The following is a 22,488-nucleotide window of genomic DNA, read 5'->3' on the forward strand; positions in this document are numbered from 1 at the left end:
CGAAGCGACCAAGTAGCATGCGTAACCTCATTAGCAACGATGCTTGACACAATGTCTTGACAACAGTGCTCTTCACTCGACGACAAAATGAACATTCCAACACATAGCCCCCTTCCAGTGTTGTGCCAGCATTGCATGTTCGCTAGGACATGCGTAGTCATTGAATGACCAGTTCACAACTCCCAAGGAGCTGTAGGTCTACCTTAACGTCTGAAACTCTAAGCGAACATTAAAAACACGTGTGATAGCGGTACACCCCTGGTCGCCCAGGAAGAAGATAGCACATATTTCGTTTTCAAAATAAAATGTTGCCCACATACGGTAAAAACTGGTGGGCATTTAGAGAGAAGGGGAGTCACAACGGAACAAGTATCCATGGTGCATGTTGACGACGCAGCAGTCAGTGCTGTGATATCTTAGTTTGGACTTGAACAAGTAAATCTTCCCTCGTTTAGGTGTTAGACAATTCCTAAATTCTAAAAAGGTGGCTAAAAACCCATGTTACTATCTCTTCGTAAAAGTTTTAGTGAAAGTCGGTGGACGTTAAATAAAGAAAAATATGAGCGCACTGTACTACCACGTTTTTCCTCACACTTAAATATATTTTCCTCTGCATCCTCTTCCCAACCGCGTACAATCATTTTCAATACGACCTCCCATTCAACAAAAGCGAGCGCGTATGCAAAAATAACGCCTCTGATTGGCTCGATTGTGTCCGTCAATCGCCTTGCGACATTTTTTTTTTCTGTCGACACAAAAAGACCTATTGAAACCCAGAACTTTCTTCGCAAACGTAGTGAACTCCCCGAAAAGTCTCCGGGACTGGCGAGCAGGAGATTACACGGATTTAGAACGCACGGTTTGCATAAATCAGCTTGGATCATACCCACTGCTTACTTTTTCATACAAAGAAACTAGAGGGACGAATACAGTATAGCTCGATACTGACATTGTTTTCACATCATTAAACAAAGGAAAATGACTCAGTTTAACAAGGGACCAACCTATGGGTTATCCGCAGAGGTGAAAAGCAAGGTACGAAAACAGTATATTTATGCATTATGTACCTGTTACTTTCGTTTGTAATATATGTCGGGGATACCCGTTTGCGTGATACCTACTCTGAATTTATTGATGTGATCTGGGAGAACGTTAGGGTTGATTTTGGGAAAGTAGCTGTCTGCAGCCGACGCGTGACCGCAAGTCGACTTAACACCAATGGATGCGTGCTTATACGGAAAAAAACCTTTTTGTATTTTGGTAATTAATACAGTCTATTGTGAAAATTTCTGAATTGTTGCCAATATGCACGTGTTGTAGTGGTCATTTGCTGAGTCTCTTTGTTTTACCTTTCGTGAAGTACTCTGTCGCGATGAAACGGGACACAATAGTTCGTCTACCTGGTCTGGAATTAACCCCTGAAATACTGTACAATACTGTGTTGTAAATAGAACAGTGAATTTGATTTGCATCCAGTTAAGTGGAACAACGTTTCGTGATTAGTAAAGTGATGGCAACAGCCAGTATATTGCACGTCCGCTAAGTATGATTAGGCCCGCCGAGTCGGTTAAGTTGAAAAAGCTATCTGAATATATTCGTACGCTTACAAAATAACTGGATAGGTTTGTTCCGTAGGATCCTCATTAGGATAGTGGTGTCTATGCCTGGAACTACAAACGGACCTCAAGCTGACGAGATGATTTTTGTTTTGTATTACGTCACGTACTCAGTTTTCTCAGAAGTGTCTTTGTATGTGTAATTTGTTACTATAGAAATTCAGAGTGCACAAAGAATGTTTAACTGTTGACTTTTGATGGTTATCTGTGCAGCTGGGGTGAACATTTCGTGATAAGCGATTCCATAGTGATTGCAGTTTGTGATGCGATTCCTGCAACCAAAGTACAAATCATAAAACAGTATTTGCTAAGCTTCTATCGCTATTCAGATTGCACTCTTTAAATTGATTTAAACAAGGGGGTGGGTTTTTGTGTATCTAAGAGTGTCTAGTTGTTTTTAAACTATTTTTGCAAGGGGGCTTGCTGAGAACTTCATGGATGTCGAGCCACGGTTATTGTTGCTCAGGTTGGAGGGTGGAGCCTCACATGGGCGGTGTAACAAGCCCCCTTTGATGCAAACCTATTTATGAAAACATTTCACCGAAGGAAATGCTGTGTAAACAGAGCGCCGCCGATAAAGTGCTAGAATAAGTAGTGTGACATTCTTTGTTCTTTATGAGTGTCACAATCACATCAATCACACAGCAAACTTTGATTTATTTATTTATTTTTAAACCACTCAGCCAAAACTAGTAATAAAAAACTGAAGTTTTTTGACGTTTTTTATCGTGCAACGTGGAATCGCAGAAAAGATGCGCTGCACTCTTCCCCCAAAAATCTGATATTTGTTTGCATGTTCACTGGACCACGCGACGTCTTGTTGCGAAAAGCACGGGCCCAAAAGCAAACATGTGGGATGTAAATCGTGGTTCCTTGGTCACAATTCCTTGAGCATTACATCACTAGCTATCTCTAGGAAGCAAGATGGATCTGCAAGTCTCAGATTCGTTTGAGCGTCGTTCAAACGCATTGATTAATACCAGGCCTGCTGTTCTTTTGTGGACTGCAGTTCCTCCAACTTTTTGCTAAACAAAAACATATATAGTAACGTTTTTGTGTTTTACTCTGAAAGTTCTACTTGAATATTATTACAGATAACGTCTGGTGCTTGGATTGATGTTTCCTCCCTTCTCACAAAAAGAGTTTTCATTCATTCAAAAAAAAATGCTCGTCATTCTTTAACACTGACAGCTAAAGAAACACAAAGAGGTCGTTGTCAAACCTACAGTAGCGCAAGGTATGCAACACCGCCAGTCGTTTCTGTTTTGATAGGCTATCATTGCCTGACAAGCGGAAAAAACAGTAAAAATCCGTGCTGTGATTAGACCAGAGTCCGTGCGACTGCCCGCTACTTGTGGCAGAACAGGGGGAAAGAGCTATTTGACTGTTAACAGTAAATGCCAGACCTGCCACGTCTCATTTCTTGGAGCATACGTCTGCTGCTATTGCTCAGAAACGGAGAGCTGTTTTCCCCTAAGATGTCAACCCTGTCTGATTCCAAATGGCATTTTTAAAAACTTTAACAAGAATTACTTGCACTGCATGTTAAATAAAACAAGCAAACAAAGAAATAAAAAAGCACAAGAAGCAATCAATTTACTGCTGAAAAGTGCAAGTAGGAAGGGGTCACTGGCGCTCTTTGTTTTCAGCTTTTAATTACTGATGAATGGAATTGCGTTGCGTTGGCTGTATGGAAGCGGCGGTCACGCGGCCGCGCGCGGTTTTGCGGTCACGATCGCCAGAATCTGAGGCACAAGCGCCACTAAATCCTTCCACGGGTGTCTTTGGTTGAATGTGCAGTTTTGTTTGTTTTGTTTTGTGCAGTTTTGTTTCGCCCTCATTCCTGCTCATTTTCTCTCCTTGGGAAGGGAAGAAATTCTCGGAGGCTGAGCATTTATCAGAGCAGAGCTGAAACCTGAAGCGTGGCTCCTTTTGGTTACATAATGGAGCATCGGGGAAAAAAATATGGGTCCATTGTCTGGTTGAAAAAGATGAATGCCTTGCCGTCTTCCTGCCAAGACCTTGACTCCTCTTGCTTCTGCGCAGTTGTGCCTTGGGGTTTGCACACTGTAAGGGGGATGAGGGGGGGGGCATACGGGCCAAAATCCTCCTCATGCTCCGTCAGGTCATACCTTTCTGTGCAGAAGTAAAATTTTTTGTGGTGGTTTTATTTCACTGGTTTCTCTAGCATCTGAACTGCTGATTGAAAAGGATTTTGCATCCTACTCAAGTACAGCAAGGGCTTTGTGGTAAATATCTGCAAACATCTGTGTTAGGGGGAGAGAGTTTATAAGATTTTTCTCCTCTCCGCACTTCCTTTAGTGTTGTTTTGTTTGGGTTTTTTTCCTTCAAGTGGGGCCTAAGGGAAGTATGAAATGGGGTGTTAAATGAAAATGACTTTTTTCTCTAACGCCAGTCAAATTCGGAATATTTTCCATCAGGGCTGCCAGCTGATTCCATTTACTAGAAGGCTGAGTGATACACCAGGCTTTGGTGGTTTGCGACAGCTTGTGGAAAATATAAAGCCACCCGAGTTCAAGTGGAACAGCCAGTGTCCTTTCTGAGATAACCTACAGACCTAGCTACCGCCCTTCACCTTATCATTACTGTGATGTCATTTCTCCCTTTACAAATTGGAGCCTGAATTAGGGGGTTGGAGAGAGGGGGGTGAACGTCAGTATGGCACTAGATAAAAGTTGCTGTTGCTCATTCACGGAGTGGCATTCACAGCGGTTCTCAACATTCTCAACACTCCATCACAGTGCTGAGGATAGTTTTATTTGTCCCATGATGAATTACCGCATGCTGCAAGTAGCAGTTTTTACAGAGTATGCCTAAAAGGATTATCGGGTTAGTCCGGGTCCTTTTTACGGCTAACACAGCTCCTGAGATTGAATTAAAGCAATCGCCTCCCCCCCGAAAGAGCTGGCCACCCTTTGTGCAGTTGATCGGGCCCACCGATACTGAAGTGCATTGGCCGCAGATGCCTCATGGTCTTGCGTGTAGCTATCCAGTTTCCTTCAGGGTATTGTCACAGTTGTTCATGCAAGTGTTGAGTCCCTGAACCTAGATTTCAACTGTGCCCCTTCAAATAAAGGCGTGGGACGGGCGCCTTGTTCTCTGAGCACAGCATGTTTGTAGGACTTGCTTCTGTGATCAGTGCGTTTGATCTTCCCACCTCTAAATCCACTAAGAACTTCATGCAAAAGTCAGTGGGATCTGCCAGCAGTCTTTCTTTCCCCCCTCTCAGCAAGGCCCTCAGATCGTGACCTGCGGGCACAGAGCCGAGGCTTGATCTCGGTATAAAGCTCTTTTTTGATCCAGTAAAACATGAAAGCGATGATTCAGTCATCCAAATGCGCTGCCCTTTGTTAAAGACTTGTGGCTTCCAGCGTCTTTACGCCTTTAAATTACATAACGTACACCCCCTTGCTCTGCTGCAACCCCCCTCTGTTCTTTTTTGGCTGTGGAGATGATGTCCGGAAGCCAAAGTTAGCGTACGGTGGGGTGTAAAATGTACAGTTTTATTATCACTGGAGCTGTTAGCACCCACAAACTCATTATGGCACATGGTTCATGGTACAGCATGGCGCCATCCAGCTGTGTTTGGAGGAAGGTGATGTGTAAGTGGCCATGTAGCAGAGCTGAAAGTAGTAGATTGTGAGTCCTATGTAAAGCTGGTAGGTAGCAGGTAGCAGAGAGCTATCAGTGGTGATGTCACTTCCTGAAAATTTGCTAGCGTTGTTGCCAATGTAGGTAAGGGAAAATTGCCTGCCTTCAGCCTAACTGGAGATTAGAGAGACTCTTTCCGTGAGAACAGAGGGTTAGATCTCACTTGTGGAGGTACGGAGCTCTTTGAAATGCGCTATAATCAGATGTTGGTCCATGGGGGTTTGACATAAGTGGTTCGTTGAGTGATGGCATGGCTGTCCCAACTTCAGTGTTGTCAGTTCCTTAGCCTTTTCTCTTGGAATATTGGATATTGAGGAAAGAGATACAAAGATTAGAATAGCATTTTTGCGCTTTCCTACTAACACCTTGAATTGACCTGTTTTTGGAGAGTTGCAGAACCTTTCAGAATCTCCCCTTGTCCAGCTCCACCAAGCACTAGCCCTGACACAACCATCACTCAGGTTCCATTTCCATTTACATTTACATTTATTTATTTAGCAGACGCTTTTATCCAAAGCAACGTACAAAAGTGCATACAGTAAGTATAGCGACAGTACGGGGACAGGATGTGTACAGTTCCACAATGAGACAGTTGTTCTCAGCTGAGAGCAAGGTCTGTTTGAGGACACAGTACTATCTGATTTGTACAACTACAGCGTATAGGGCAACTAATGCGATACACCTTCAAACTTCAAACAGCAAGCTTCAACAACTTCAGACAGCGCAATGAGTGTCAGTAAGGGCGGCGACAAGAAACAATTCCAAGTTCAGTTCCCCACTCAGAATTACATTAGCCTAAATGGAAATTAGTGACTGAAGGCTCTGCTTTGCCTCCTGCCACCAGTCAAGATTATGTACACTAGATAATGAAGGCTAAATATTATACGGGGCTCACAAAACTTAATGCAAGATGCTGAGCCAAGTAATGAACTGAATCAAAGCAGTTAGTGGAGATTATATCATGGGAATGGTTTTTCAGCCATACATTTTCCCTAGCCACATTATTGCTTTCACAAACACATGAGTGTACTATTCTGATTATGGCATGGACCAGGCATGGATGTGGAAGGTTACAAATTCCAGGATGGCTGTTGCCGTTGTGCCAAATCAGCCAAATCTATATGGTGAATAACCAGCTGTGCAAATGGAAAAACAGCTTAGCTGAGCTACATTGGTTAAGTCGCAGTGGAAAAAGGGACATCTGTAGAACAGATAAAGTAAACGGGTGACCCCCCCCCATCCTCATTTGTCTCCCATCTTCCGCGTGTGCTCTGCGGACCCGGGGGGGGGGGGGGGGTTGGGGCTTGGCCACCGTTTGCCAAGTCGGGGCCACGGCCTGTTTGCGATTGCTCGTGGGTGGGCGGCCACTTGTTTACAGGGAGAGCCACGGCGCAGTGGAGCGCGATCACCGTGCCCCGGCCATCTGTGTCCCTGGAAACTGTAAAAAGAAGACAGTGCATGCGCAGGGAAAACAAGCGACCCGACCTCAAGCGTCAAGAGAGGGGGAACCCGCACCCGACCACTTCAAAGGCATCGTTGGATCGAACACCTGGCCCGAGCGAGGAGGCTTTTGAAGAACAGAGAACAAACATGGATGTTTGCATGACTAACAGGCACCTCCAACTTCCCTCCCCTTCCCCCCCCATAGGTACCTAACTTGACTTTGGGTAAACCATTTAACGTAAACCGCTCAATGAAGTGACAGAGGAAGCCGCAGATGAAGTTGTCTGCGTCACATGCCGGCCTGGTACTCATTTTAGCTGCGGACTTGGGAGTTAATAACTTCCCAGCTGATTCGTTTTTGCAACGTCGCTTTCAGGAACAAAGCAGCCCTTCTGCAGGGGATGTCAGCTGTGCAGTGAGAGCTAATGTGATTAGGGCTACTGTAAGTGTCCAACTCTGAAAAGTGCGGGCGTGGGGGTGAGAATGGCTCCAGAATTCAGTCAAAACGCTAGATGAATTTCCACACAGGGCCATCGCATGTGCAGAAGTGAAACAGAGTTCACGTTGGGGTGCGAATGTTTATGAAAATGTCGCAGCAGAGTGAGTTTCACGTGACAACGTTGGGTAGAAGAAAAAGAGGCGCTGGTTCTCTGGTGCTAACATGATAACTGAAACAGCTGTTTATTTCATTACGTTGTCACCCTTGTGAGACCATTCGTTTTTGCGGTTCCCACATGCCACGTTTCATGTGAAGGCACACGAGGAGCACAAGGTCTTACATGGTGAAATAACACGTGCAGGGGCATTAACCTTAAGGCAACATGTTGGATAAGAATACAGGGAGATTCCATTGCAGTCAGCGGGCCTGTGTTTCTGAATGAAAGGAAGAAACCGTTTCGGGGATGCATCAGTTTCTTTGGTTCTTCACTCAATTCGATGATCTGGATGTGCAGCGCTTGAAAGGTTTGGAACGAACAAGTGATGCAGAAATATGCATTTCTGAATGCTGTGGTTACTCTGGTGTCTGGAAACACTTGCGTCTTTGTCCTTTTTGAGCTATCCTTCGGGGAAACACTTGTCTCTCCCCAGTCTGAATCGGTGCTTCATGACCCTCTGTCTGAATTGGTGCATTGTGATCTCTGCTGGTCGCCTGTTTCTCATGGAAAGGATAGGACATTGAAGCTTCATGGACACCATAATGGGTGGAGCTACTGGTGGTATCAGACTTTTCCCTCTACAACAATACAGTATGATTTGGTTCATGTAAGTGAGTCATTGATAATGCATGATGGCTCTGAGATTTTGAGATTAAAGAAGCCTCCCTCCCATCACATGTGCCAGAGGTCATGCGAACAAAGTGTCATTGAGCCCTTGCTCTGGAGGGGTGGAAAGACAAAGGGGAAGTTAGTTTTTACTAATATTTTCCACTGAGCTAATAAGCTATACATGAATTGGTCAGTTCCTCCAAAGAGAGAACAATTTAATCTAAGCAAATGTAACAGCATCTGGTATTGTACATGTCATTTGTACTCTGCATAATTATTACCTTAATGCTTTTTCCCTTTCACTTTTTAGCTTAATGTATTATCCTGATAAAGGCCTCCTTTGGTGTTTTATCTGTTTCCAGTTAATGTTATTTATATTTTCACTGGAGTAATGTTAATTTGTTAATGGCTTATTTGTTCTGTAATTGTTTTTAAAAGTGACCAGAAGAACTGTGAGAGACAGTGTTCCACAGCTTTCTGCCTTCCAGCTCTGAATCGGTCATGTTTCCCGCTCACGGACAGCGCAAGCCTGTTTGAAACGTGCTGACGGGGGTTTGTCCAGATCAGGTCAGCCTCACACTTAGCTGCCCTGTTCATTGGCGTTTAACCCCATGCTGCCATTCCAGGATGAGCAGGAAACCGCCTTCCTGAAAGAAGTCACTTCTCTGAGTTCATGGGGCCGGATCCAGGAAGTTCTCCGGCAGCGGTTCAAGGTTCTCTGTTGTTTTAGAAATCACTTTTTTTTTCTTTTTTGGTGTGCGCCTCATTCAAAGACATAGAGACACAGTTCTCTAAAGAACTGAAATAGTGTGGTAGAAAGTGAATTAATCTAAGGATACATGAGTAGTTCCATTGAGTTGAAAATTCGGGTAGAAGGTATCACATATAACATGTGAGAAATTCTCCCTTCTTCCAACCAAACCAAACCGTCAGCACTGAGTTTGCAGCTCAGTCACTGTGTCGCCTGGCTTGTAGTGCAGGCTTGAGTGTTTGTGAGTTTGTTAATTGCAGATGAATAGCTGGATAAATGGATTGAGTAGCTCTTCATTTCCAATAGAGTCCAGCTGGCTGGTGCAAGGATCCAAATTAGCAGGCCAGCAAAGGGAAATTGCTCTGATTTAGTCAAAAAGGGACTTATTCCATCCTCCACCCATACTACAGTCATTGTATCTCCATTAATATTTCCGTACACTATACAGTACAGCCCTAAAGGAAACGTGCAAACCGTAGCCTCTTCTGGTTCAATGAGCAAAAACCTTTTATGTGACTGCATCAAACACTATGCAGACAATTCTGTGGACGCTCTTTTTCAGTTGCTGGGATGTCTTTTAAGGGACTTTTTGAAAAATACGTGGCTGTTGCCCGGTGTTTAAAACATGTTTTGTGTGACGTGCATGGGGGCCAAGGTGCACACGTTGACTGTATCCTCTGTAACCACCTCTAGTTCGCCATGTGTGCATTACACGCACAATCTCCCCCCATTGTCTCAGTTTGTTGAGCACATTGCCCGCAATGGGAGGTTAATTATTCATCAGTGCCAGCTGGGCTGATTGTTGAAGCCTTGTTTGGTATTGGGAGTCATATTTTATTTAGCAGGTTGAGAAGCAGCATCGGTAGGAAGAGCCTCAAGTGGATCATGGGTTCCTTTAACATGCCCTGATACGGCGCGAGACCACAGCCTGGTGATCTTGCCTGGCCATATGTTAGTTCCATGTGTAGCCATTGGGAAGTGCTTGGGGGGGGGCTATGCTTTTGGGATATGTGGCCTGATTTTGGCATGGCCTCCATAGCATCCCCTGTTTCTTCATTGATGTATTTATTCACTTTCTTTGTGGATATGATTTTGACAGTTATCTCCTGAAGAGAAATGCTGACCCTTCCTTTCAGTTTAGGAGTACTTGCTGAGTTTGTTATTGTAAAGCTCCCAGCGAGGGAATCGGGGTGGTTATGACCATCGGGCCACCAGAGCTGGGCCCTCCTGTAAGAAGCCCACAGTTAACCTCTCAGAGAGCACGCTCTGGCATTTGGTGTAATGGAGGGTGAAATACAGGCTCACTGTGGACCTTTTTGTGTCGCTCTCTGACCTCGGGCTGCAGGCATCGATTCTGCCCTGGAACACAGCGGCTGCTTTGCCCTTTTTAAAGACTGCTGCTCATTACGGGAGAATGGGCCCTCTCTCTGCGCACTCGCTCTCAGCCATAAAGAGAGGATTGTTTGCCACAGTCCGCAGGCTTTTTCCAAGTGGCAGCTCTCTCGTTGCTGTCTGTCATTTGCGAGTGTGGGGTGTGATGAACTGGATGGCCCAGTAATGGCAGGGCTTGTCCTCTGAAAGGGCGCAAAGGAGTGTGCAGGTTATCGTCCTTGCAGGCTGTGGGTGGCCGAACGCCTTGGTTAATCCCAGGCATTGTGGTGACAGAGCTGGGCCCGCCTTGGCGTGCCCGATGCTGCCTGTTTGTTTTCTGGCGGTTGCCATGTTTGGCTGGCGAAAAACGCCCCCGTGTTGACAAATGAGTGCCCAACGTGTCCGTGTCATGCGAAATCGCAACAATGGGTGGATTTCAGGGGTTAATTGATGCCAGGTGTTTTCCCTCATTTGTTCCCACCCCCCGCCCTTGCCTGCCGTGTCCTAAAGTGCCTCCTCTCTTTGCCACAGTGGTTCCACCACCTGTGTGCGCACTGCTGTTGCTGTTGTTTGAGTGCTGTTGGCTACTGTTCTACATGTAAACCCTAAATTTGGGGATACATTGGACCCTTTAGAACAGAACTTTACCCTCCAGTTATGTACCCATTTACATAAGAATGCATGAGTCTCAGCACTGTAATTCATGGGAGATAAGAAAAGAAAATAATATAATAAATTCATACTGAGGACAATTCATTTTGGAGATTGTGAAGACAGAAAACACTCATGCAGTTTTGACCACTGAATGTTTTGCTGTTACCCACAAACATTGTAATAGATTATATCTTAATAGGCATCTAGGGTTACTTTGACAAATTCCAGTAGTTTAACCTAGTTAACGTGTGAAATTGTAACAGGAAATGTGAAAGAAAAATATTATGGAGGAAAATCCATTCAGCATTTGAGAAACAGCCCTACAAAAAGAACACACAAAATCAAAGAACCTCTCAAAGCTGTGTGAATGTAGCGTTTGTCCAACCAAACAATTTCCCCGAGTTTATTTTTTCCTTCTCTTCAGAGATCCGTGTGGAAAGCAGATGCTCTCAAACGTTTCCTGTTGCGAGTGGAAAAACCTGCTGTATTTCTCTCTTACTTAGGTGCCAAAAATTGAAAGGTTGGGGAGGGCAAGGACATGCACCGTGATCAGTGCCAGGGTTTTTCCCTGTGCCGGAGTTAAAATGTTACGCTCTGGGTTTTTTGGGTCGTGACCACAAGCCGTTTGCTGAGTAACTCAAGATGGTAATTGCTGTCACAAGTAAAGCTCAGCAGCTGGACTGTAGCCTACAAAGAACTCATCTGGACTAATGTCTTCAATTCTATATCCATTTAGTTGGGCCCATGAATACCTTCATAGGGTTGTATTCGTGTTTGTTTTCCTTGGGAAACCATAGACACTTGTTTCTTGATATTTGCATAAGAACCAGGAAGAGCTTAGTTTTAAACCTCTGTAGATAGTTGTTCAGTTTATGTTTCACTAAAGGGGATTTTGGATGTTTTCAGCACAGTTTCCTGCATGTCTTGTTATACTCTTTGCTCCTCTCCATATGTAGGATACTACAGAGCGGTTTTAAAACCGATTCTTCTGTTGATCAGGACTCCTACAGTCCCTCTTTTTTTTTGTTGCTGTTCATTTAATTCAGACTAAAACACAGTCCATGGCTGGTGGAATAGGATGCACCAGTAGGAAGAGTGAAGGCAGAGTTCAGTCTAACCTCATTGCAACATAACATCCTTAACTTCAAGTAACAGTCTGATCTAGTCATATTTTTTGTGAAAGAAACAACATCATGAGCTTGGGGGCTGCTGAGGACTGTAAATAAATTTGTGTGCCTAAAGGAGAAAGTAAACAAACCAATGTTTTTGTTGTTCAGTGCTACAAAGCCACAGTGCGGCTCAGTCGATTTCCGGCCTGAGGTTTCAGTCCCAGCGGCCATGCTTTCCGGTCTGTGTGTCACATTCCTGCGGCATAGCAGGGAAGATGGTCAGTGTGAACAAATCTAGCGTCAACCTAGATGGAACCTGATCATTTTGGCTGTTGAGTCGCCGGTGATTGCTTTAGCTCTGTGACTCAATAGAAGGCGTGTGAAATGATGGTTGCCACTTCGTCTTCAACTGCATTTTACGCTGAGCCCAACCCAGGAAGACTAAGGGCCCTCTAGTAGAGACATGGACAGCACAGGCTTAGTTACGGCTTCTTTGAGTCTTGTCACATGACACGGGAGACTCAACCATCTCCCCTCCCCAACAAAGGCGCAAAACGGCATTACTTTGTTCTACCTCCTTAGCAGGCCCTCAGCCTCTGCAGTGCGATACCATCTCTGGCCGTCAACTTGCCTGGCTCCACTGAAGCATCATGCTCGGGATATGAGCCTGTCTTGGCAGCAGCCAGAGTGGAAGTATAGGATTATCAAAAGCTTTGTTTAATCGTTATGTCACAGTGCATTACTGTACACCAGTACCAACAAACCTCAGTCCTGGTAGATAGCAGGGCCTGCTGTCTTTGTTTTAGCCAGAGACCTGAGCACCTGATTCAGCCAGATTAAACCACTTGGTACTCAAGAGTATTGGTGGCTTAAAAAAATCTGGAAAAGCATGTAATGGATCATGGCCTGACTGGAATTGAGAATCTTTGCCCGGTATTTTACGGTGCTGATCTAACTAACACAGTGTGCATTAATATACTCGGAGAGTTGTTTTCTTTACTGACTTGTTGCTTCTGGTTTGTCAGGTGGAATGGTGAGATATTTTGGTCTCATGAAAAGGAACAAAGGATTGGGGATCCTGTGGCTCACAATTCCACAATTATCGAGGCAACCCACTGGAAGGCATAGCAAAGAAGTGGAAAATTTTTGAAACTATAAGTCTTAACCCTTTCGCACATACGGTCACACCGGTGTGATTACCCCTTTTGTGCATACGGTCAAATCGGTGTGGTTAAAACACTAGGTTGGAAAAATTCTAGCTAACATTAACTTTGAGGAACCAGTGATTTAATGCTACAAAGTATAGCAAATGCAGCAGTGAAAACTATGAGAAGCTTAGTAATGCTAATGAAAACATAATGAACCATGTAACATAACACGGGTGCTACATAGCATAAAATAAGTCACACTCGAAAGGGTTAAGCACAGTTGTGTTAAATGGTTTTAAACAGTTCTTCCATAGACAGCCTCTGTTTCTCTTGAGAGAATCTTCACAGAGTGCTATCCAGAAAGTGAAGAGGCAAATGAACTGTAATCCAAGACTTGGTTTTGTGCCAGACTCTGATCTTAATCAGCATAATTTCCTGCATGATGAATGTAATTGTCTGCTCCTGTAGACACTGTTCTTTTGTCATTCTCTTGCTGACCCAGTAAAAAAACGCTTTGCATATTTCTCAAATGGCGTGAGGTTTAATATGACTGTATCGTGTTCATTCAACAAAAATATTCTGGGGCACCTGGAATGGTTCTCTGGACAACAATAACCAAGACAAAGTGTTTTTTTGGGCATACAGGGCATGTAACTAAGTGGGCTTACAAAGGTGTTTGATTGCTTGATGTGTCCCATGAAATGCTTCCACTGAGTTTAATGTTAACATCCCTGCTGGCTTTCTATAAGAATTAGCATTTATCTCGGGCTCTGTGTATTTGGACTGCCCTCAGTGTGAAATGATGATGGAAGGTCAAGTAAGGAATTTCACTGAGTTTTACAGAGATGGCCTGAAGGGAGTATTATGGGAAGGGGCAGCTGTAGGAGGCAGCTGGAGGGGGAGTGTTTGCACACGCTGACGGAGGTTGTTTCTCTCTGCAGATTGCGCAGAAGTATGACTCCCAGAAGGAGGAGGAGCTGCGCTTCTGGATTGAGGAGGTGACGGGCATGCCCATCGGGGAGAACTTCCAGAAGGGTCTGAAGGATGGGGTCATCCTTTGCGAGTAAGTTCAGTGTGTAAGTGTCTTCATACTGTACGTGTGTGTGTATATGTGTGTGTGTGTGTGTGTGTGTGTATGTATATTCATACTGTACTTGTGTATGTATGTGTCTTCATACTGTGCGTGCATGTCCAGACTAAATGTATGTATGTATGTGTGTGTGTGTGTATGTGTGTGTGTGTGTGGGCACGTGTGCGCATGTGTGTGTGTGTGTGTGTGTGTGTGTGTGTGTGTGTGTGTGTGTGCGCATGTGTGTGTGTGTCTGCGTGCGTGTGTGCGTGCGTGTGTGTGTGTGCGTGTGTGTGCGTGTGCGTGCGTGTGTGCACGTGCGTGCGTGTGTGCGCGTGCGTGCGTGTGTGTGCGTGCGTGTGTGTGTGTGCGTGTGTGTGTGTGCGCACGTCCCCTGCATTTTCCGTGTCTCCTCTCTGCAGCTGCACTCGACCTCACATTGTCATAACATCTCGTGCACTGCAGTGGTGGAGATAACCAAAAAATCTGTTCTGTTTGTCTGCTTCCGCGGGATCTTCCTGTTTCCTCTACACATTACCATCATGCAGATGACCAGCTGAAGCTCGGTCTTGGCATTTCATAGTAACTTAATTCAGCCGTATTAAATTTGAGTGCTCAAAGTCCAGATGTATATTTTGAGAATAACCAGTTCTGACCAGCTTGGCTTCATGGATGATAACCTGACAGATTCAGGTTAATTACACGCACAGATGTACTCCATTAAGTGCTGAGTACAAGACAGTATGTGTTTATGCCTCTTTATTGAACTGAAATGCAAGTTGAAAAGCATGTGTCTGGTACACTTGACCATCAAGCTTTCATTCATGTCAACATCCATTGTCTGCTGTCATTTTTAATGACTAACCAAGATAACATACAAGGGAGATGAACCGCAAAGTCTGCTTTTAAGAATAAGAGGGAGAATGAAGGAACGGTTATTGAGTTCATAGCCCAAATGGGATGCTAATGTATATGAACTTAAACATGTTTATGGATTCTCAAGTCCAGCGAATCCAGCAGGTCTGTCTGCATAGTGAGAGACTACATTGTCTTACTGAAGGGAATGAGAGTTGCCAACAGTGGCAATTTTTATTTTAGCATTTGCAGAGTTGACCATTTATTTGAGTATTAGTGGCATAAAGGCCAATTATTTAGCAGTTGGCAGTAACAGCAGATATTGTTGCTTTATCAATTATTTTTGTTCATGTTATTTGAATAATAATTGGATTAGTAGGATCTTTGGACTTGAGGCACAGCTGGCTGAGTGACGTGAAATGAATTTTTCAGTTTATATCAAGGACTACATTTTGAGTTGATGGTTTGTATCATTAATGCTGAGAAACGTCCAGCTGAGTATTTTAATAAAATTGTAATACTTCACTTTTTTGTAGGTTAATTAACAAACTACAACCTGGCTCCATAAAGAAGATCAACCATTCCAAGCTCAACTGGCACAAAGTAAGATTTTTCTCTGGATTGTCGTCTGGATTTGTAACTGGCAAAAGGTTAGTATGCTTAACAGCATCTTCCTGCTGGCCAATACTGGAGACTGCAGGAGGAAACATTTCCATTGAAATATAACCAGAGTGTTTGACCGCAGCACACTGCCTAAGGGTTAATTTGTCTGTACTGGGTCAACTGCTTTTGCGTCCAATCCCCCACTTCTCCCGCCAAAGTTCCTTTTCTTTGTTGTTCCCCCACCAGCTGGAGAACCTGGGGAACTTCATCAAAGCCATCCTGGCATACGGCCTGAAGCCCAACGACATCTTTGAAGCGAATGACCTCTTTGAAAATGGGAACATGACGCAGGTCCAGACCACCCTCCTCGCCTTGGCCAGCATGGTACGTTCTCCAGTTCCACAAAACTGCCAGAGGCCCTTCACTCTACAAGTGCTTTGTGTAATGTCTGACTTTCCCCCGTGGACAGGCTGGGCTTGGATGGTCAGGTCCTTGACACACACAAGCTTGGCCATGCAGGTAGACCGTTTCCATTGTGACGCTTTAACAGTGGTCTCGTTTCCACTGGCAGGCGAAGACCAAAGGCATGGACACGAAGGTCGACATCGGTGTGAAATATGCGGACAAGCAGATGCGGCACTTCGATGACGAGAAGATGAAGGCCGGCCAGTGTGTCATCGGCCTGCAGGTGAGAAACCTTCACGGCTGTGGGAATCCATGTAATGTGTGTTGCACTGTCATAGCGGTATCCTGCAAGGCTAGTGAAAGTGTTCATCACGGAAAGACTGTTCCAGAAAGATCTTTTTGCAATTTAACAGTATTTACTTTGTAATATTTAGTATAATCAGCAAGCCATCTGCAGTATTAAGCCAAATGTTTAGCATTAATAAGGAGGTGATTAACAGCATGAAGCACAGTCTAAGCTTTGATTGATGTGCACAAATTTTTTGACAGATTCCAGGTCAATATTCAAACTGCGGACAACTGCATGAATTCAGACAGAACTTTTACTGAGGGTTTATTTCAACTTTTGATGACTTGTAGAATTACTTTTTTATTCCAGTTTTCTTTGTTAGAGTGATGTGCAGTTTTATAGTGGACAAGTAGGTACTCAGAGGTTCATTTCAAAGTTTATCAATAAACTTTGGAGAAAATGTACTTTTTATGTTGGTTCCTTTTTCAGCACACAGGCTCATCCTTCAAAACAATGTAAAATATGGACATGGAATTAATTGTGAAACATGGATCAGCTGGCAGCCCTAAGAATGGAGCTTGATCTGATTGATATGAGAGACTGAGTATGCCGTTTCCTGTTGTATGACTGATCTTGTGAGAATGTCCTCTCTCCTGGACAAAAAGATGGGCACAAACAAGTGTGCAAGCCAGGCTGGGATGACGGCCTACGGGACCAGGAGACACCTCTACGACCCAAAGATGCAAACAGATAAACCGTATGACCAGACCACCATCAGTCTGCAGATGGGAACCAACAAAGGGGCTAGCCAGGTATGCCAACCTGTACAGCAGGTTACATTGCTCCTCTGGTTAGACAAGCTGTTCATCTCAATAAACTGTGTCAGGCACCAAGGACCGATCAGTACTTTCTCTGATGAATTGCATTTTTTGTGCGCATCTAATTGGAAGGAGAAGTGAGATTGAGGTTTTTAGGAAGAATGTCAGGGCATTTGAAAATTAAAACCAAAGGAATGGTCAGATGTAACAAGGACAGACCAAGTCCATGAAACCCCGCCCACACCCCATCAGGCCGATTTGTGGATACTTCCAACATCCAGCTAGCCATTCATCCTTGGTTTCATTTTCTCACAGTGTCGCATGCACTGAGAATACTATGTAGATTGTGACACAGGTTGCCTCCATTAACTGCACCTGCGCTTCCCATCCACAGGCTGGCATGGCTGCCCCAGGCACCAGGAGGGACATCTTCGACCAGAAGGTGGCGCTCCAGCCGGTGGACTCCGCCACCATCTCCCTGCAGATGGGCACCAACAAAGTGGCCTCCCAGAAGGGCATGAGCGTGTACGGTCTGGGCCGGCAGGTGTATGACCCCAAGTACTGCGCCACGCCCACGGAGCCCATTGTCCATGCCAACGGCAGCCAGGGCACGGGCACCAATGGCTCAGAGATCAGCGACAGTGACTATCAGGCCGAGTATCCTGAGGAGTACCAGGGAGACTACAATGACGAGTACGGTGGCCATTACAATGACCAGGGCATCGACTACTAGGTAGCCACCGCAAAGTAAGCAGTGTTAGTCAGAGCAGTGTTAAGAAACAAGTACGTTTTTTTCAGTTGGTATTGTTTTTTATTATTTTTTTTAAATCAACAGAGCAAGTGTTTTGCTATTCTCGCGAGCCTTCCTTTTTTGTAACTGATGCCTAAGAGAGAAATAACTGCCTTATTCGCATTCCTCTCTGGTCCTCTCTCTCAAACAGCAGTATTTTTAAGCGATTGTAGAATGTACCATTCCTGGAATCTGTGTACCTTAGGGTGGAGAACAGTGCTCTATGTCCTTGTATTTTTTTAACTTTTGTGAAATACAGAGCACTGTGAAATGGTGATTCCTTTTGATGCATAGGTCTTGTATGCCTCATTAACTTCCTGTTTTCATTTGAGGACTTTATGCAGTCATTCTCTCATCTTAAAGGCAAGGACACTCAAGTTAATTGGGCCCAGGCCCCAGTTGTGACCTAAGAGTAATGACCCTGCCCACCACCTTTAAATGAATACATGGTTGTTTTTATTTTTTTTTTTTTCATTGTTAGTTTTTGAATTGCTTGGTAGGAAGGAGATGTATGGCTAAGTTTGGTCAAGGGATCAGAATCCTGCATGTTTGTTCTTGGTTTGACCCGAAAGCACTGGAAAGTCATCGTTTTTTTTAAACGTATTTTGATTTTTCTTCATTATGACCAAATTCCTGTTCACGTGTTTTAGTGCATTGGTTCATTGTGAGATTAGGCCCCCTCCTCCTCCTTCTCCCGTTTGTTGAATCATACCCACCCCTCTGCCCCCTGTATTTATTTGCCATGTCTCAATATAAACCCCTTGGTTGTATGATTCTTTTGTATGAATACATTTTATGTTATATAAAATCTTTAATTCCTTGGTCTACAGCCTTTGTGTGGATAGATGCAATTACATTTCAAAACTAATCTGCGTTTCTGTCATGCTTCCCTTCTAACAGAAACCCTCAGTACAATTTTACAGTTTTCCTCCTCATAACATTATAATCAAATTATAATATAACTTTAAATTGAGTTATAATGTAACATACATTGGAACCATTTGTTCCTTAAGATGTGGGCAGGAAACTAGCAAGATGAAACAAAGTATTCCTTATATACTGACAAAAGTGACTTTGAACTGCAAACTGACTACTAGACTTTCATAAACCAATATACAAAAACTGCTACACAGCACAAATCTCATTTGCAAGGCAAGGAAACTGTCCGAACCTGAATTCCCAATTTGTTTGGAGTGAGCAGCAGCTTTTGCTGTAAGCATACTCCCTGGACAGAACCCTGATCTGCTCCTGAGCCATTACCCATGATGCATTTCTCTCAGGGTTGGATGCCTGAGGAAGAGGTGGTGCAGTGCAGCATTCATATTTATTTACTTATTTAGGTCTTCATTATGTCTTGGCTGTGGAATGAACAACAAGCCTCTGGGGTCAGGAGACACAGTGGAACCAGAGAGCTGCAGAAGCGGTTAGCCTCGAGACACAGAGATCCTTTAGCATGAATGTCAGCTTTTTGTGTATGCGGAAAGCGTACGCCTTCTCAGAACGAAGCTGGCGTCAGAAAATGTTTGGGAGCAAGTGGCTTTCCCAATGTATGTGCGGTTTCTGGAAACATTTACGTGACCAATTTGAGCAGGAAAACGGTCAGACAAACAGATTCTCTGGTCATTTTTCACAAGGAAAAAAACTCACTTTCACATATTGTGGTTATGTATAGAAGGAGAGCTGAGAATGTAACTGAATAACTGTTAATCTAAACAGATGACCCGTAACATACATACAGGCATGATAAATCTTCGTTTAGCAGCATACATTTACTGTGAAAGATACAAAAAAGCATAATAATATACATACAGGGTTGAGAAATATATGTTTAGCAACATACATTCTACAGTTAGCAACATAGATTTACTGTGGAAGATTAACTGAAGCATTTTGGATGATTATGGACAAAAAAGTTCACAAAGTTGACAAAGGCCTTGCTTAGAAGGGGAATGATCTCACACTCCTACTGCAGCATAATGGAGAAAATGTAAATCCACTCTAATATTTAATCTGCACTTCTTAACTTCACAAGAATGCAAAAGTATGCCCACGATCAGGCAGTCAGATTCACTGCTTGGGTGTTTGGCTGGGAAAGAAATTCCGTTCTTGTTCTCTGATGGAAATGGTCAGTTGGTTGGAGCCCAGTGTCACTGACTTTGGGAGTTGGATGATGCACATGTGCGAAGCTCTCTGGAAAGGTTTACTGATGATCACTTCACTAGATAGATAGTAGTGGTTTTGTGAAGAGTTTTCAGATGAATGTTTTGAGCCTGTCACTTCCTCAGTGTAACTGTAATACACAGTTCCTTAACTTTCACTTTAGTTGTACTTTATCTCTAAAGTTTCATTTTGTTCTGTTTCTTACGCAACATGTTGAGTCAGAAAGTTTCATACATTCCTGCCAGGCCACTCCACTCAGCAACCTTTGGTCATCTGTCTCTGAAAGGGTCCATCTTTTTGGTCATGGCTGTTCTGTATTCCACTCCCTAGTAGTAGAATGAGCTCCCACAACAGCCAGAACTACCAAATCACTGACACTGAAATCACTTCCACTACAGACTGAAAACTCATAAGTTTAGGCTGCATCTTGTCTTCAACTTACAGTGAAGTCTAAACATTCATGCTATATCCTCAAACACATTTGGTACATCATCAGTCTTCCTGTTGCACCTACTATGGCCCTTAACAGAATATTACCCGTTGCATAATGACACCTACTATCAGATTGAGACACCTGCTCTCAGCCTAAACTTCTTATATGTACTTTTGTAAGTCTCTCTGGATAAGAGTGTTTGCTACATGGCTAAATACAAATGTAAACAAACAAAGGAAAGACAATTTACATCTTAAATGTCTTTCTTAAATTTAGTAAAGAGGGTGTTTAGATAAAACAGGCCTAAATACAGGTGAGAAACAACATCTGTAAGGTGAATTTGGTCAAGCTTGTTTCCTCAGGGACTGGAACAGTTGGTTTGTAAAAGAGGACTCTACTCTGTTAAGATGATCCTTCTTAAATAGTGTGCCATGTTTTTGTGGTCTGACCATAGCAAGCTGTGAAGAGGACCTTGCTGATAAGCAAGGAGCCAATCAGGAGCCCAAAAAATATACCTTAAGATGAAAAGAGGCCTTCATGTTCACAATGCAGGATGCTCACAGCTGTGGGCTCATAAATAATACAACCAATTGGGTCAAACGTGTGTGAACATGAGGGCGAACCTAACCAACAACAGGCGTGGAGTGCTCAGAGAGAGAAAAACTAGCTCCAAGGACAGAGACTGATGTACTGGGGGGGGTGTTCGTGAGAAAAGCACCATGGCTCTCGTTCAAGACCAGTTTTTTCCCCTCCCCGAAGTCCGCTGCCTGGGAATAATCACTGCTTTGTGTGGCAGTGGAATCCGGGTCGAAGACACAGCTCTCCATTAGGGGAAGAGAGTCCAGGAAGGCACGGTTGCCCCGGCAACAGCGGAACCTTTCAGAGGAGGCTGAAAAGCGCAGCAAAACACGCACAAACTTTCAGCCGGCGGTCTCCGCGGATACGAGCCCAGGCCAGTAAACTGACACGCAGCAACAAAACAGCAAGGCTAGAAGGGAAAAAAAAAACAAGTCTCTATTGTGCTCTCATTTTTTTTTGCGTTGTTTTGTTTTATTTCCGGTAAAGTCACTTGATCCTGCTTAATAAAACCAAGCAGAGAGGCATTACAGGCTTGTACACGATATTCAATTTAAATGTAAGTCTACTGACTCGCTGAACCTGTGCAAGTCTGTCACATCAATAAATCACTTCATTTGGGGATGCAAAGCTAATAGGTACACCATTTCCCAGTGGTGAAATGTCCAAGACCATTTGCCATTTTAGGAGGTAAGAAATAACTTCCATCATTGTTTAAAGAAAAGGAAAGAAACAGGTTACTTGGGATTTGAACTACATATGGCTGAAAAGTTGCACTCAGCAGTTTTAAAATGATTCTGAAATGCAAAGAAATCTAACTTAGCAGCAAAACACCCTAAAAAGCCTTTGAGGACTTGTAGATTTTTGAATGTTCTCACAATACCATAAGCTTACATTTTTTAGAAGTGGGAAAAGTTAAACCAGTAAACCTGTTGAAAGCTGAAACATTTGTTCAACCATCCATTCTGTTCAAATTGTTCCACTTTATGAAAGGCTTAACTTTGATTCCTATGTGTTCTGCATTCATCTCATCAAAGGCAATCACATGGTCACTGTCTTACAGATATTGATAACCACAGTACAGTTTTAACCCACAGTAAGTGTGTTAATGTTATCTGAAAGAAGGGACGGTACATTCCCTTAAAAAGCAAACTTAACCCCAATGGAAAAGACAGGTAGGAAAGTAAGGTGGAAATATACAGAGGGAGTGAATGCATATATATTACACATGACAAACAGCAGTATAGGACTTACATTATGCAGTTCAGACAAAGGGGTCTGTGAGTTACATTTGTGTGCTAGCAACTTGAGATATGAAAAAAAAAATACTTATTTCACAACTGCTATTAAGTGGTTTTATACAGTATTTGCCTTTCCAAGCTAAACATATTTATGACATATTTTTGTTTCCCAAGGGAAAGAATGATGCTGGTATTGGATATTCCCTCATTTAGAGTGTTC

At 43.6% G+C, this 22,488-nt stretch overlaps 1 protein-coding gene across 1 annotated transcript; it reads left to right on the forward strand.

Annotated features, from left to right (window-relative positions):
* The first annotated feature begins 802 nt into the window (after window positions 1–802).
* Window positions 803–18,607, forward strand: LOC118795617 (calponin-3-like). The gene is made up of 7 exons (XM_036554237.1): window positions 803–1,035; window positions 13,971–14,092; window positions 15,490–15,556; window positions 15,803–15,940; window positions 16,128–16,244; window positions 16,916–17,062; window positions 17,463–18,607. Exons 1-7 carry the CDS (start codon window positions 979–981, stop codon window positions 17,799–17,801), a joined length of 987 nt encoding a protein of 328 aa, XP_036410130.1. The 5' UTR covers window positions 803–978; the 3' UTR covers window positions 17,802–18,607.
* The last annotated feature ends 3,881 nt before the right edge of the window (window positions 18,608–22,488 follow it).

Source organism: Megalops cyprinoides, chromosome 20 (genome assembly GCF_013368585.1).
Source record: "Megalops cyprinoides isolate fMegCyp1 chromosome 20, fMegCyp1.pri, whole genome shotgun sequence".
NCBI classification, from domain to species: Eukaryota; Metazoa; Chordata; class Actinopteri; order Elopiformes; family Megalopidae; genus Megalops; species Megalops cyprinoides.